Here is a 17836-nt window from a genome sequence, read left to right on the forward strand (position 1 = left end):
ACCATGGTAGCTCCTAATCACCATCCATAAAACACAAAGAAATAGAACATAGCATGCTCCAAATATTAGGAAAATTTCGAAAAAATTTGGGCAACAATGGAGACATGAATCAAACTCCCAACTCCACTCATTTCGATCAATACAATACCACAATTGATCAATATAAACATGAATGTGGCCGATATTAATCTGAAAATTTTGAAATATACTCCCTAATATTTCAGAAAAATTCGAAATACACATACCCAAGAAAAACACATGTCATAATAATTTATTTGGGGCCAAATGAAGCCATATTCTTGCCTATTTTATAAATGTTTCAAAAACCCAAATAAATGAAGATGGAAATGAGCTAAACCCACGAACAGCAGCTGAACCATCTTCCCAAGTGCAAGCTCCAGCGACGGCGGTGGGTGAACGATGGCTGCGACAACAGTAAAAGGGCTGGAGGTGAAGAGCGATGGTGAGATTTCTTGAGAGAATGAGAGACGCGTGAGAGGGTGGGGGGATTTTGTGGGATTGGGTTTATTTTTGTGTTGTGATTTAAGTTTGAGTATACGTGTGTGTGTGTATAGGTGTATGTATGCATAGGTGGGTGTGTGAGATTTAAAAAGGTGCTACTTACTTTTAAAAATTGCTGCACAACTTAAGCAACTTATGGTCCTAAATTTACTTGCACCTTTAAAATACCAAGTTTGAAGATCTCAAATTAAAATATTAAATTGGGTTTTACTAGTTCGGGTTTAAAAATTCAAAATTTTGGAAAATTCTAAAATTGAACTCAAAAATGCCTTGAAAGCGATTTTGGTCGCTAACCGCTTAAATCGGTGGGATAAAAATCTACTGGCAAGCGTACCAGGTCAAGTAATAGTAAAGTGGACAAAGGTCCAGATGTCGAACCTACAGGGACTGTATATGAATGAGTACAAAAATATAATTATTTATACTTAATCTAGACTAACCAATAAAAGTGATGAATTTTCAGATTTTAACTAAGAAATTAAATTAAAAATAAAATTTAACTCAATAAGAAGGCAGCAAGAATTTTGGATTAACTTCAGATATAGGAAAAGCTCGATCAAGGACACACGTAGGTACCGGACAAAACATGTAACATGTATTCGATTCAAGACTCAGATTTAATCTTAGATAACGGAAATTCTCCTATCTTGTTCAAAGGTCTATTTCTAGAACAATCAAACCTACTCAAATATTGACGGATTAATCTTTCGTAATTCTAATAAAATTTGAAGGCATTAAATATTTGTAAAAATTCAGTTAACACTTAAACCGCACACTGAAACCGAATTCTATTTCTAGTTGGTTTTATCATGTGTAGATTATCAAAGTGATCAAAATCAATCCCTCCTATGTCGACTTAGGACCGATTAACATGCAAGCAAACAGTTGATCAGGCTATTCACAAGACAAATATAAATCTGACAATCAATAAAATAAAATCAAGTCTGAAAAATCCCAAATAAACATCCAAGGTTTCTACATAAATTTGTCCGGCCCAATCACGTGGCCTTGATCTAAAAGAAAAACTACTCCATAAACGAAATCATGATTCAAACAATGTTTTTAATCATGAACAAAAAATAAAAAGAAGAAAATAAGAACAAAAGAGAAATCTTCTCTCCCAAGTTGTAGTAGTCGCCTCCCTTGTGTTGTCTGCATTCTGAAACCCTTAATCTGATGCTAAAAAGCCTATTTATACGTCCAAAGATATGCAAAAGATAATATCCTTCCCGAGCAAGAGTTTCCAATTATAAAAAGTCTACCCGTGCGGCTCGCTCGAGCGAGCAACTCTCCGCTCCAAAAAATTCCTGACCCCATATTTCTCGCTCGAGCGAGAACAAAGTGCGCTCAAGCGAGAACGTTTCTGCCTCGAGAAACCATCACAGCACAGGCCAACACGCAATTGCCCTTTTTTTTTTGCGCGATAGCGCCTCATCATGCGCCCTTCACCATGCGTGATAGAACATCCTCTTGTGCCCTTCCATAGCGCGATCGCGCTATTTCCTCAGCCAATAGTGCAGCTCATCTGCACATCTTCATTCTTTAAGGCTGGTGCAGCTGCTGCTCCTCTTCATTCTTGCAAACTTTCTCCAATGCACGAACACTCCAAATTCTTCACATCTCACGTAATGCGCAACAACTCATCTTCCTTTGGGACATCGCAATAGCGTTCTTCTTCACAAAAAACGCTGAGTTTCCATCATCTTTTGTACATAAAGCAAGGGAATGATGTGAAGCTAAAATGCACAAAAACATAAATAAAATAACATGAACGCATGCACAATAAACATAAAAATATCACAATATAATGCATATAAAATGCACTTATCAACACCCCCATACTTAACTTTTGCTCGCCCTCAAGCAAGACATGCAAAAACAATATGCAAAAAACGACATAAGTAAGGAATAAATCATGAACAACATAGCCTCCGATAAGTTCCAACTTCAACAACTAAAACCACAATTACTTTTGATTGACCACAATGCACCGTTAGTTTAACGTAAACATGTGTGTGTGTCATGTCATTCCAGTTTCATGCAAATTCAAAAGAATCTGTACTAAGAATGCTTAGCGACCTATGACAATTCAGTGCAAGTGTCACAATCCAGCACTCCTTCATCTCAACAATCCCAAACAAAAACATGGACTTTCTTGAGATTAATTGCACACCTCCGGATTTTACACCTAGTTTTTTCTTAAGCCCCAATAATTGCCCGCAGACTTATCTATAACTATGATAGGATTAGAATTTCAATCCCCTCGTCTATAGCCCGGATGGAGCTACAATCCCATTAAGCCCGCAAACTTAGCTATGGAAGAATGATTAGAATTTCAATCATTTTCCAAGCCCGGATGGAATTGTTATTTTAAAATTTTCAATTTTTTTAACCCCGTGGACTCCGCATACTTAGTCAAAAACAAGGGATTATGATTTCAATCCCTTACTCATAACCCGGATGGAGTTAAAATAATTAATTTTTTTTCAAAGAATTTTGGCAAAAAATTTTAGGTGCGCCCAAGATCATACATGCAATGTCATAAAACCATCAAGAATCCAAAGATACTATCATGATCAACAAACACCTATTGTCGTGCAATGGTCAAGCAGACACGAACTTCATCAATTACTTCGCTACACTACACTAGTCTAACATGTGTGCTTAAAATGATTCACAATTTAACCAACAGTTTCTCATGTTCAATCAAAAGCAACATTTTCTCAAAAACAAATTTTTTTTTCACAACTCTATCATCATCGGCCAACAGTCATCATTCTACTTATTCACACAACACAAACACAAAACATAATGAGATGCATGAATACAAACTATATGCAATGAACTAAACCATATGAATGCAAAACACAATGATCAACTAAATAAAACGTAATTAAACAATACCCCCCATACTTATCCAAACCATTACCCTCAATGCTCTAGAAACACAAACAGTATGCACAAACAAAGAAAAAATGCAAGACAAACAACAAAAATAGAATGAAAATGAAAATTGAAACTCCCCTGGTTAATTCACTGGCATCTCCATCATTCTCTTCCTCTTTACGCTCTAGCAACGACATCTTTTGAGGTGACAGTAGCAGACTGGGCGAATCGGAATTCATGGCCAACTGGCATGGGAAAGAACAAAAATCAAATAGAAATAAAAATAAAACTACGCAAAAAGAAACTAAAAAGCAAGGTGAAGAACACTGGGTTGCCTTTCAATCAGCGCTAAATTTATAGTTGATATTTTTTACCTATTTTGAGTGTTTTAAGCATACTAGGAAACTTTTCGATGATATCTTTTGATATCTTTTTCATTATTTTGAGCTATTTTTAATTATTTTGTAGTTTTATTATAAATACAATAAAGACATTCATTATTGAATAGAATACAACTCATATTTTGATTATTCAAACTAAAATTCTCTCTAGAATTTTGTTTAAGGCTTTTTAGCTTTATTTCAAAAATCAAACTTATCAGAGTTCATAAATTTGTGGCATTTTTTGATTGTTCTTCTTCGTGGATTTTCAGAAACAAGTTTTCTGAAGGTTTCGTCGAGATCAATTGTTTATTTCGTGAATTTCTATTTCTAGTTTTGTTGTAAACTAAAGGTGGATTTTCTAAAGTTTGTTACTTGTTTCAAGATCGAGAAAATTCTTTGATTTCTTTTTGTTATTTAACTGAGGGTGCGATTCAATATAATCGTATTTGCTTTTCGTACAACAAGAACTCATATCACCGCCACGGACCACGAGGTTGAGCAGTCTTTTGCCTTGAGCTTCATATAGGTATTGTGTTATACCCTTCACTTTCCTAATATGCACTTCGATCTCTTTCTTCTTGACTTAGCATATTTTCCTTTTACAGACTCTATCTTGGGCCGGTGAAATCACTGCTCGAGCCATGAAAGACCGTACTGATAATTCCCTGAGCCAAGATGCCATTGCAAAGAGAATTAACGAGTTGACGCAATGGATGCGCAACCTTCAGTTCGAGCATGGCGAAGAAGTGGCCAGCATGAGAGCTGAGATAGAGTCAAACTAGGACGCTTTAGAAGAGGCCAACAAGCAGATCTCCGACTTGGAAAAGGCACTCTGGGCCATGACTAAGGAGGTTGAGGAGGCCGTGGAGGCCAAGAAGACTAGCAAAAAGAATTTCTGGACTCCTCGGAATTTTCCGATCTCGTGGCAGTCAAGGTAGCAGTCTTTTTTGACGAGGGATTCAAGGGTTGTTTGCCTCAATTCCGAGCCAATTATGGATATTCAGAGGCCGAGAATCCTACCACCTTTCTGGACTTTGCTAAGGCTCTAGATGACATGCCCGATGATGAAGAAAAGTCCGGGGAGGAGGAGGATCCCAAGCTGAAGGATGCTGCTGCCCCATAGCTCACCTTTCATTATCCTTGTATTTATTTCATTTTTCTTAAACACATTTTCTGATCGGGACCCTGCGTGGTCGTTTATTTCCTCCTCGTAATTTCCCAGCCTACGATAAATTAATGCATTATTTTTAACTGTGTTCTTGTATTTCCATTTTGATGATGTCGATTTTTTACCTCGGGTTCGGTCTGGTAGAATGGATCCTCCAAATCCTTTAGAAAGTGGGTCGGGTCGGGTATGGCGGAACTGCACAAGTAACAGCTAGGTCAAAGGGACGCCAAAGGTGTTTTCGGCGTGACCCCTCCGATACCTAAGTCAGTGTCTTGAAAGCAGAGGGTATGATTAATGCGAAAACTGAGAGATATAGGTGCGGGAATGTAAAAGTGAGTAATGAATAATGAATACAACCATAACAGTACCTGTATTTATAGGAGAAAATAGAATAAGTTACCTAGTAGAATTATAACATATCCTGGACTAGTTGGATGCAAATTAGTACCTTTTCTAAGCTCTTTAAACTCTCCTGTGACCCTCGAGCTTGAATCATACTAGGATTATCAATTACCCAGCAAAATATGGGTGTTAGTATTGCTAATTACTAATTTTAAGCACCAGACCTGTCTGGGTTTTGAATTCCATTGGTGGGCCACTGAGGTGGATTTTGTGTGCCAGAACTGCCTGGGCTTTTAGTTCCACTGATGTGGTCCTTGCGTGCCACTGAAGTGGACTTTGAGTGCCAGACCTGCCTGGGCTTTGAATTCCACTGATGTGGGCCACTGAGGTGGACTTTGGGTGCCAGACCTGCCTGGGCTTTGAATTCCACTGATGTGGGCCACTGAGGTGGACTTTGAGTGCCAGACCTGCCTGGGTTTTGAATTCCACTGATGTGGGCCACTGAGGTGGACTTTGGGTGCCAGACCTGCCTGGGCTTTGAATTCCACTGATGTGGGCCACTGAGGTGGACTTTATATGCCAGACCTGCCTGGGCTTTGAATTCCACTGATATGGGCCACTGAGGTGGACTTTGTGTGCCAGACCTGCCTGGGCTTTGAATTCCACTGATGTGGGCCACTGAGGTGGACTTTGGGTGCTAGACCTGCCTGGGCTTTGAATTCCACTGATGTGGGCCACTGAGGTGGACTTTGGGTGCCAGACCTGCCTGGGCTTTGAATTCCACTGATGTGGGCCACTGAGGTGGACTTTGGGTGCCAGACCTGCCTGGGCTTTGAATTCCACTGATGTGGGCCACTGAGGTGGACTTTGGGTGCCAGACCTGCCTGGGCTTTGATTTTCACTGATGTGGGCCACTGAGGTGGACTTTGGGTGCCAGACCTGCCTGGGCTTTGAATTCCACTGAGGTGGGCTTTATATGCCAGACCTGCCTGGGCTTTGATTTCCACTGATGTGGGCCACTGAGGACATCCACTGAGGTGGACTTTGTGTGCCAGACCTGTCTGGGCTTTGAATTCCACTGATGTGGGCCACTGAGGTGGACTTTGGGTGCCAGACCTGCCTGGGCTTTGATTTCCACTGATGTGGGCCACTGAGGTGGACTTTGGGTGCGAGACCTGCCTGGGCTTGGAATTCCACTGACGTGGGCCACTGAGGTGGACTTTGAGTGATAGGTTCCATAAAACAAAATTGACTTTTGCATTTAAATTGTTCCCAAAAATTGACGCCAAACAGGACTGACCGTAAAGTAAATAAACCAGGACTGACATTTTGCAAAAGATTGAAAAATAAATAGCAAAAAGAGAATGACTAAGTGGTTATCCAGCTTAGGGAGCTATAGCATGATGAGGCCCGAGCTGAGCTATTAGGGATAGTATTTTTTCATGTGTTGAGCATTCCATGGCCTTTTACCCCTCTTTCCTTGGGCATCTTCCAAGTAATATGCAGCTATGCCAGCTTTTCCTATCACCTTGAATGGGCCTTCATACTTGGCCTCTAGCTTTCCTCTTTCCCCTGGATGTTGTATCTTTCGCATAACCAGATCTCCCTCCTGGAAAACCTTAGGGTATACTCTTTTGTTATAGGCCTGGGTCATTCGTTTGCGATAGGCTGCGAGCCTAATTGCAGATCGGGACCTGTGCTTCTCAAGTAAGTCCAAATCCATTGCTCGTAGTTCTTGATTGTTTGGGCCGTATGCCATGATCCTGGCACTCTCTTGTCCGATCTCTGCTGGGAGGACAGCTTCAGTCCCATACACCATGCTGAAAGGGGTTTCACCCGTACCGGATCGAGTTGTAGTTCGGTAAGACCACAATACTGAAGGGAGCTCGTCTGCCCACTTGCCCTTGGCTGCATCCAAACGTGTCTTAAGGGCTTGGACTATCGTTCTGTTGGTAACTTCGACTTGTCCATTCCCTTGAGGGTATGCTACAGAGGTGAAAGCTTGTTCGATCTTCATTTCCTGGCACCATGCCCGAACTTTGGATCCACAGAACTGTCTCCCATTATCTGATGCCAACCTGCGAGGGATTCCAAAGCGGCACACTATATTTTTCCATAGAAAATTGAGCACTTCATTTTCTGTAATTTTGGCTAAGGGCTCGGCTTCAACCCACTTGGAAAAATAATCGACTGCGACCAACAAAAATTTTCTTTGTCCTGTGCTAACAGGGAATGGCCCCACAATATCCATTTCCCATTGATCGAAAGGACAAGCAGCCACCACTGCCTTCATGTATTCTGCCGGTCTCCATTGTAGGTTAGCATGTCTCTGGCAATTATAACAAGAATTAACCAGATCTGCTGAGTCTTTCCGCATGGTTGGCCAGAAGAATCCTGCCAAAAGTGCTTTTCGAGCTAGGGCCAGACTGCCCAGGTGACTGCCACAAGACCCTTCATGAATTTCTCGTAAGACATAATTGGCCTCATCAGGACCCAAACATTTTAACAAAGGCTGAGAGAAAGATCGTTTAAACAGAATTTGATCGATCACGATGAAACGGAGAGCCCTTCTCTTAACTTTCTTTGCTTTCTTATTATCACTCGGTAATTCTTTCTTGACTAGATACTTGTGCATATCATATTGCCAGTCTCCTTCAGGTACCTGAGCTATAATTTCATCCAGAGTTTCTAGTTGCGAAACAAGTACCCGACCTGCGACAATGGTATCAGATCGGTTACTCAGAGCACTGGCTAAGCGGGCCAAGTGGTCTGCCTTCATATTTTTAGCCCGGGGGATGAGCTCTAAGTTCAATTCGGTGAACCCTTCTCTGGCTTTGTCTAATGCTTTGATATATCTCAACATCTTCTCATCTTTACATTCAAATCTTCCGTTGCTCTGTTGGATTGCTAATTGGGAATCGGAATACAGATTAGCTCGGGAGATGCCCAAGTTTCGTGCTGCTTTGAGCCCGAGCAATAATGCCTCATATTCTGCTTCATTGTTCGAGGCCTTGAAGTCTAACCTGATTGAAATATTAGTTTCTTCCCCCCAAGGTGAGATGATCACAATTCCAGCCCCGCATCCGGACTGACATGATGACCCATCTACGAAAATCTTCCATAATTCTTCTTGTTCTAGTTGTACTGTCTCTGCTAAGAAATCAGCTAGGGCTTGAGCTTTTATGGCTGTCCGGGGCTCGAATTTGATGTCATACTCACTCAATTATGTGATCCATCTGATAAGTCTCCCTGATGCATCTGGATTAGCTGCAATTTTTCCCAAAACGCTGTTGGTGAGCACCGTGATGCGGTGTGACAAAAAATAAGGACGCAATTTTCTCGCAGTGATAACTAAAGCTAAGGCTAGTTTTTCCTGCGTTAAATAGTTGAGTTCAGCTCCCTTCAAGGCATGACTCACAAAGTACACAGGCTGATGATTTATTCCGTCCTTCCTGACTAGGACTGAACTGGCTGCTCGGTTGGTCACCGCCAGATATAAGAACAATTCTTCCCCTTGGATAGGCTTATTCAGCACGGGCAACTGCTGTAAGTAAGCCTTCAAGTCCTGGAAAGCTTTCTCACTATCATCATCCCATTCGAAATTTTTCGTTTTTCGTAGTGCCTTAAAGAAAGGAAGGCTTTTATCTGCTGATCTGCTTATAAACCGAGCCAATGCTGTAATTCTTCCTGTTAGTCTCTGTACTTCCTGTATATTCTTGGGGGAGCTCATAGTAATGATGGCTTGGACCTTTTCGGGATTAGCTTCGATTCCCATTCTTGTAACCATATAACCCAGAAACTTTCCAGCTCGGACTCCAAAAGTACACTTGCTGGGGTTTAGCTTAAGCCGATAGTGCTTTAAAGTCTGAAAAGTTTGAGTTAGGTCGGTAATGAACTGGTCCGCAGTACGAGTCTTGACCAGGATATCATCTACATAGACCTCGATATTTTTCCCAATTTGCTGCTCGAATACTCTATCCATTAACCTTTGGTATGTAGCCCCTGTGTTTTTGAGTCCAAACGGCATGACCACATAGGAATAGGTTCCTGTTGATGTGAAAAAACTGACCTTGTCTTTGTCTTCTTTTGCCAAGGGAATTTGGTGATATCCTTGGTAAGCATCCAAAAAGCTAAGTAATTCATGCCCTGCAGTGGAATTGACAAGCTGGTCTATTCTAGGTAGGGGGTAGCAATCTTTAGGGCATGCTTTATTCAAATCTCAAAAATCTACACACATACGTCATTTTCCCGAAGATTTCGGGACTAAGACTATGTTAGACAACCAGGTCGGGAAGTGGATTTCTTCAATATGCCTAGCCCTGAGTAACTCGTCCACCTGCTCCTTTATTACTGCATCTTTTTCAGGACCGAAGTGCCTTTTTTTTTTAATAATAGGGCGACAGCCCTTTATTACATTGAGCTTGTGCTCTGCGATTTCCCGATGGACCCCTACCAGGTCTGAAACTGACCACGCGAAAACGTCTTTATTTTTTTGCAAGCATTCTAGTAGTAGTTGCTTCACCTCTGCTTCAAGGGTACGGGCAATTTTTACCATCCCCGAAGGAGGAGAGATAATTATTTCTTCAATTTCTTCTTCAGCGCTGACAGATGTGTCTTCTATCAAGTTGACTTTTTCCATGCCAGCAAATCCAGGTCTGTCAACATTATCAGTCCTGGCTACTTTTTGCTCTATTCTGACTTCCTCCACATAACACTTTCGTGCAATAACTTGATCACCTTGCACCTCACCGACCTGATTACCCACTGGGAACTTAATTTTCTGATGCAGAGCTGATGCGACGGCCATGAAAGTGGTCATGGCAGGTCTACCCAGTATAGCGTTATAGGCAGACGGAGCGTCTACTATAATAAAACTCACAATCCTGGTCTTGCGACCGTTGCCTTTCCCAAGAGTTAGGGGCAGGTGTACTAACCCCACAGGCCGGATTGCATGACCCGTGAAACCAAAGAGTGATGTGACAACGGGCTCTATTCTATACTGTCCCAGGTCCATTTGATTGATAGCTTCTTGAAATAGGACATTGAAAGAACTGCCTGAATCCACAAATATCCGGGCCACATCGTAATTCGCTACCATGGCCCTTATTACCAGTGCATCATTATGGTTGTTAGCAACCCCTTTTAAATCATCCGGCCCAAAAGAAAGGGTCGGGCCAATGTTGACAATTTGATTGTCAATTTCCATATTTACTAATTTTTGGCTGCTAGTTTTCCTAGCTCGATTGGAATCTCCATCAGTAGGGCCTCCTGAAATCATATTGATAATTCCCCGAGCAGGCGGAGCCGGTCTTTGATGAGCTCGGTCATCCCTAGGCTGGTCCTGATTTGGGCGATTGAAATCCTCCTGAGGAGGAGTAGTCCTGGCTCTCTGTCTCGATCTTCCTCGTTGTTTCCTTTTCGGACGGTACCCCTCTTGTCGGATCAAAATATTTTTTATTTCAGAATGTTGTTGTATTATCCTCTCAATCTCCTGATCTAATTGTCGGCAGTCTTCTGTAGTATGCCCATATTCATTATGAAAGTGACAATATTTATCTGATTGCCTGTTTCGGGGTCCATTTTCCGTCCACGGAGGCCTTTGTGTGAGTTTTCGATCGTCACAAATTTGTAGCGCTCGGACTTTACTCATGCGTAAAGGAGTAAAAGAGGTGAATTCTCCCAACAATGCAGGTCGGAATGGCTGTCCCATCCCTGAATTATTGTTTGGAAACCTATTGTTCTTTGGACTTTTTGGTCGTTCCCTCTTCACAGCTGCCCGCGAAACCTGTATCTCTTCCATGTTGACATATTTTTCAGCTCTGGCAAGTAATTCTTCATATGTTTCTGGCGGCCTCTTTATTAGAGATTTAAGAAAATTTTTTGTATCCAGCCCTTGCATGAAGGCACTGATGAGCAGGTCTGGAGTAGCCATGGGTACCTCGAGAGCCAAGGCACTAAACCTGCAGATGTATGCTCTCAAATTTTCATGTTCTCGTTGCTTGGTTGCAAATAGGCTGAAAGTAGTGGTAGGATGCTTTTTGCTGCTAGCAAAGTGATGCAAAAAGGATTTGCTAAAATCCTTGAACTCCTTGATCTCCCCAGGACGTAGCATATTGAACCATTGCTGTGCTGGTCCTATGAGAGTAGTAAGGAAAGACCGGCACTTAATTTGATCAGAATATTTATGCAACAGAGCTGCATTCTCAAAGCGTGCCAAATGGTCTTCAGGATCCCCTTTGCCATCATACTCCCCAACATGAGGCAATTTGAACTGATTGGGGAGGTCGGCGTCCAATATCTCCTGAGTAAAAGGAATGTTTCTGGTTGTGGTAGCTAGGTACCCGGCCTGCTTCTTCCTTAACTGCTCCATCTCCTCCTTCAACTTTTTGATCTCCTCGAGGTGGGCATTATGATCGGGGTGCGGAGGGTTGGCCTCATCTCTTTCCGCCAAAGCCCTCTGAACAGCCTGAGTTACTAACTCCTCTAAATTTGGGTGATTTCCATTCTGATTAGCCATCGAAACTCTTTTTTTCAAATTCCCACAGACGGCGTCAATTGATGATGTCGATTTTTTACCTCGGGTTCGGTCTGGTAGAATGGATCCTCCAAATCCTTTAGAAAGTGGGTCGGGTCGGGTATGGCGGAACTGCACAAGTAACAGCTAGGTCAAAGGGATGCCGAAGGTGTTTTCGGCGTGACCCCTCCGATGCCTAAGTCAGTGTCTTGAAAGCAGAGGGTATGATTAATGCAAAAACTGAGAGATATAGGTGCGGGAATGTAAAAGTGAGTAATGAATAATGAATACAACCATAACAGTACCTGTATTTATAGGAGAAAATAGAATAAGTTACCTAGTAGAATTATAACATATCCTGGACTAGTTGGATGCAAATTAGTACCTTTTCTAAGCTCTTTAAACTCTCCTGTGACCCTCGAGCTTGAATCATACTAGGATTTTCAATTACCCAGCAAAATGTGGGTGTTAGTATTGCTAATTACTAATTTTAAGCACCAGACCTGTCTGGGTTTTGAATTCCATTGGTGGGCCACTGAGGTGGATTTTGTGTGCCAGAACTGCCTGGGCTTGATGTGGTCCTTGCGTGCCACTGAAGTGGACTTTGAGTGCCAGACCTGTCTGGGCTTTGAATTCCACTGATGTGGGCCACTGAGGTGGACTTTGGGTGCCAGACCTGCCTGGGCTTTGAATTCCACTGATGTGGGCCACTGAGGTGGACTTTGAGTGCCAGACCTGCCTGGGCTTTGAATTCCACTGATGTGGGCCACTGAGGTGGACTTTGGGTGCCATACCTGCCTGGGCTTTGAATTCCACTGATGTGGGCCACTGAGGTGGACTTTATATGCCAGACCTGCCTGGGCTTTGAATTCCACTGATGTGGGCCACTGAGGTGGACTTTGTGTGCCAGACCTGCCTGGGCTTTGAATTCAACTGATGTGGGCCACTGAGGTGGACTTTGGGTGCCAGACCTGCCTGGGCTTTGAATTCCACTGATGTGGGCCATTGAGGTGGACTTTGGGTGCCAGACCTGCCTAGGCTTTGAATTCCACTGATGTGGGCCACTGAGGTGGACTTTGGGTTCCAGACCTGCCTGGGCTTTGAATTCCACTGATGTGGGCCATTGAGGTGGACTTTGGGTGCCAGACCTGCCTGGGCTTTGATTTTCACTGATGTGGGACACTGAGGTGGACTTTGGGTTCCAGACCTGCCTGGACTTTGAATTCCACTGATGTGGGCCACTGAGGTGGACTTTAAACAACCAAAGTCAATGACCTCGCAGGGTTTACCATTTAGATCATGTTTTTAAACAATATTTATACAAATAATCAAAGGGCGGGGGCATCCTGTGACTTTGAGCTCTGATCGGGATCGTCCGGCCTCTCTTGCTCGGCCTCCTCCGAGTATTCATCGGGCATGTCATCTAGATCCTTGGTACAATCTAGGAAAAGGGCGGGGTGCTCGGTTTCTGAGTACCCATTAGCCCTGAACTGGGCTAAGCACCCCTTGAAACCCTCATCAAAGAAAGTAGCCGCCTTCTCAGCTACGGCGTTAGCAAAATCGGCGGAATTCAAGAATTCTCTTTTCCCGACCTCCTTCGCAGCCTCAAGTTCCCGAGTCAGGGCCCGTACTTGGTTCTTTAGTTGAATCTTATTCACTTCCAGCTCGGCAGTCTTTTTATGAGCAGCCTCCAGAGCATCCCGTGTGGATTCAATCTCCACCCTCATCTCGGTCACCTTTTCATCATGATCAGCCTTCATTTCCCGGGTTTTTCGTGTGAGCTCAGAAATCCGAGCAACGAAGGCCTCCTGGTTCAGGTTGTGTTCCTCCCGGTCTTTGAAAGCTCGGCTGGTGATCTCCCCTCCCCAAGCTAGAGCCTGTGAAAACATGAAGGTTAAAACCCAGCTCGGTACATGACAGCTCCGTATACAATGTAAGATCGAAAAATGCAATATACCTGCAGGGATGCAAGAGCGAAGTTCTGTTCAGCTTCCAAGGTAGGCACTCCTTGAAGGATTTTTAAATCAGAACGAGAAATCAAGTTCTGCATTATGTCCAGGCACCCTTGAAGGTCGGAATTCAATTCTCACTCATCCAGTCAGGGTACATATAGCTCGGGTTTTAGGGATACACTGGATTAATTATGACTTGATTCAGCCAGTCCGAGCGCATATAGGATAAGTCCTTAAAATTTTTAAGGGTGTGGTTTTGTCATCCAGCCAGTCCGGGTATATTTAGTACGGGCTTTCAGTAATTTACACGGTGAAGTTTGACTCAACTGGAATTCAACCAGTCCGGATATATATGTAGGTCGGGCCCTTAAAGGATTTATACTTGATAAATTTTGTGGCTGGATTTGCATGCACATTTATAACAGTAAAACCATGTTAGAAAAGGAAAATTCTTAAATAAACCTGAACTGGGCAAAAACATTCATATGTGAAAGAGTAAACAATGTATCAGCCCTACCTGGGCAACAACCGAAGTCAATGACCTCGCAGGGTCTACCATTTAGATCATGTTTTTAAACAATATTTATACAAATAATCAAAGGGCGGGGGCATCCTGTGACTTTGAGCTCTGATCGGGATCGTCCGGCCTCTCTTGCTCGGCCTCCTCCGAGTCTTCATCGGGCATGTCATCTAGAGCCTTGGTACAATCTAGGAAAAGGGCGGGGTGCTCGGTTTCTGAGTACCCATTAGCCCTGAACTGGGCTAAGCACCCCTTGAAACCCTCATCAAAGAAAGTAGCCGCCTTCTCAGCTACGGCGTTAGCAAAATCGGCGGAATTCAAGAATTCTCTTTTCCCGACCTCCTTCGCAGCCTCAAGTTCCCGAGTCAGGGCCCGTACTTGGTTCTTTAGTTCAATCTTATCCACTTCCAGCTCCGCAGTCTTTTTATGAGCAACCTCCAGAGCATCCCGTGTGGATTCAATCTCCACCCTCATCTCGGTCACCTTTTCATCATGATCAGCCTTCATTTCCCGGGTTTTTCGTGTGAGCTCAGAAATCCGAGCAACGAAGGCCTCCTGGTTCAGGTTGTGTTCCTCCCGGTCTTTGAAAGCTCGGCTGGTGATCTCCCCTCCCCAAGCTAGAGCCTGTGAAAACATGAAGGTTAAAACCCAGCTCGGTACATGACAGCTCCGTATACAATGTAAGATCGAAAAATGCAATATACCTGCAGGGATGCAAGAGCGAAGTTCTGTTCAGCTTCCAAGGTAGGCACTCCTTGAAGGATTTTTAAATCAGAACGAGAAATCAGGTTCTGCATTATGCCTAGGCACCCTTGGGGGTCGGGCTTCGAGAAGAATGACATCTCTGGGACCCCGGGCTGATCGGGCATTCCCTGAGGTTCAGCGTCAGGTAGGGACCCGAACTCTATTATGGGTTCTTTGCCACGTGCTCGGGACGAGGAAACCATGGATGGCTGCTCAAGCTCGGGAAGATTGGTGCTGGGTTTTTCCTTGGTTTTGGAAGCTTTCTTTTTTGACTGTTCAGTGGGAGGAGGTTCGGGATGAGTTCTGGCCTCACTGTCCTCTGTTTTCTTCCTCTTCAAGTTCTTCAGTGCAGCTCTGAAGTTGGCAGGCATAGCGGCAGATTTGATCTTGTCGTCTAAAAATAAAAAAAAATATATACATATATAAAAATACGGTAAATCAAAGGCATAAGGGGAATCAGTCTAAGATAAGGATAGCACGGGTGCAGGGGTACTACCTACATCGCCTTGGATCTCTACTCCCTTCCCACTGAAGCCATAATGACAGAGCAGATCCTCCTCAATCAGGCTCTCAATATCAAAAGTTTGCGCAGACATGGTATTGATAAAATTGGTAAAGTTGTGAGTAGGTAAAGCTGGCAGTTCAGGACTGGTAAAGTTCATAGCCCAGTTAGACCGGCATTCCCATGGCTGGTTGGGGTTGATAAAAAAGTATCTGTTTGTCCAGCCTTTGTGCGAGCTAGGCTTACCCTTCAGAAAGGGGTATTCGGGTCGGATGGAAATATAGAAGCGGCCCGGGGCGGTTTTCTTAATTTGCAAGAAGTAAATGAAATTTCCTATGTCTAAGTGAATCCGGAAGAAACAGAAAAGTACACCTAATGATAGAATTGAACTAAAAGAGTTCGGGGATAATTGACTCGGGCACACACAAAAGTATTGACATAAGTAGGAAATGCAGTTCACGACTGGAAATCTTAAACCCATCTTGATTTGATCTAGGCTGAAGCTCAAGAAATTAGGAGGGGGTCTGTGAGCCCGGTCTTTACGGCCCGGGATTATAAGATCATAGATATCGGGCATTCCCGATTTCTCCCTAATGAGGGGACCTAGGTCTGGACTTAGATGGGAGGCCAGGACTTCATACCATTGTTTCCCTTTGGCAGATAATCGGGCTTCATCCGACCTGAGTTTGTGCAATCGCTTTAATTTTTCAATACTAGTCTCCGACAGATCCAGCTCTGAGCTTGGATTATTGGAATCGGAGGGCTCGGGGTTGTTAGAAGGAGAATTGGATGCTTCAAAAAAGGCTACTATTTCCCGAACAGAAGTCTCGTCTGGGGAGGACATATTAATCAACCTAGTATAAGGACGGTAGGACTTACAGGTGAAAGATTTGTAGCTCGGGAGTGACACAAACAAGACAGAAGCAGTAGTCCGGGTCGGGCTGCTCTTGAAATTTTTGCAGCGTAACAGTACAAGAGTGAAAGGTGAAAAAATAAATTTTTACCGCCTAGTATATATATAGAGGTGGAGAATCGATCTGGACCGTTAATTTTTAACATGATCTACGGCTCGGGACGGGACAAGCCATGTTTTTTTGGCTTCGGGAAAAGAACCGTCAGAGGACATCTGAGCCGTTCACTAAAAACACATCACGCGGATCCTGATCTAGACCGTTCAAAAGAAACACATTGCATGAATTAAATTCTGAACTGGTCGAATGACACATGCATAGATCGGGGTTCGGATTAAATTCTTAGTCTAACTTCATTCTTCTTTTAGACCCGTTCGGGAGGTACTATTGTTACCCCGAGAAAATATTTCAACCCGAGCCCGATTATAATGGGTCTGCTAGATATGACCAGGACTGGTATTTATGGGCCGACCAGGGCTGGGCCGAGTATGCCGTACGCATCTATTTTATAATTCGAGTGAGACTCTGATACATGTGAGATAAGTATGAATCTTCTCAAATATTCACAAGATAGAGATAAACTTAAGAAGGGTCCAATGGATGAAGAGTCCTAGTCCAGGATATGTTATAATTCTACTAGGTAACTTATTCTATTTTCTCCTATAAATACAGGTACTGTTATGGTTGTATTCATTATTCATTACTCACTTTTACATTCCCGCACCTATATCTCTCAGTTTTCGCATTAATCATACCCTCTGCCTTCAAGACACTGACTTAGGCATCGGAGGGGTCACGCCGAAAATACCTTCGGCGTCCCTTTGACCTAGCTGTTACTTGTGCAGTTCCGCCATACCCGACCCGACCCACTTTCTAAAGGATTTGGAGGATCCAGTCTACCAGACCGAACCCGAGGTAAAAAATCTACATCATCACATTTTCTTGCAAATATTAAAACCGACCAAGTGTAAATGACAGGCCCGATCGATCCTCATCTATAAAATCGGTTAAGTATAGGTAACCGACTCGAACTGGAATTAAAATTCTGAAATCCCTCAAGTTCAAACCAAATTCCCGAGCTGGAAATAAAACTCAAAATTTTTTCAAGGGTAAACAAAATTCCCGAACCAAAAATTGAACCATATTCCCGAGCTAGAAATAAAACTTAAATTTTTCCAAGTATAAACAAGATTCCTGAACTAGAAAATGAATATTATTCCCGGACTGAAATTGAACAAAAGTTTACCAAGTATAAACCATATTCCCGAGCTGGAATAAAACAAAATTTTACCAAGTATAAAACATAATCCCGAGCTGGAATAAAACAAAAGTTTACCAAGTATAAATCGTAATCTCAAACTAGACATTGAACCCTATTCCCGAGCTGGTCAT

At 43.1% G+C, this 17836-nt stretch overlaps 1 protein-coding gene across 1 annotated transcript; it reads right to left on the reverse strand.

Annotated features, from left to right (window-relative positions):
- Window positions 1-9541: 9541 nt before the first annotated feature.
- Window positions 9542-11818, reverse strand: LOC140889495 (uncharacterized). The gene has a single exon (XM_073297212.1). The coding sequence runs from the start codon at window positions 11816-11818 to the stop codon at window positions 9542-9544; it is 2277 nt and encodes a 758-aa protein (XP_073153313.1).
- Between the last annotated feature and the right edge of the window lie 6018 nt (window positions 11819-17836).

This window comes from Henckelia pumila, chromosome 3, assembly GCF_033568475.1.
Source record: "Henckelia pumila isolate YLH828 chromosome 3, ASM3356847v2, whole genome shotgun sequence".
NCBI lineage: Eukaryota > Viridiplantae > Streptophyta > Magnoliopsida > Lamiales > Gesneriaceae > Henckelia > Henckelia pumila.

What these genes read in the sequence shown, in the direction of transcription:
- LOC140889495 (XM_073297212.1), bottom strand. Translation starts at nt 11,818, where the DNA reads ATGGCTAATCAGAATGGAAATCACCCAAATTTAGAGGAGTTAGTAACT.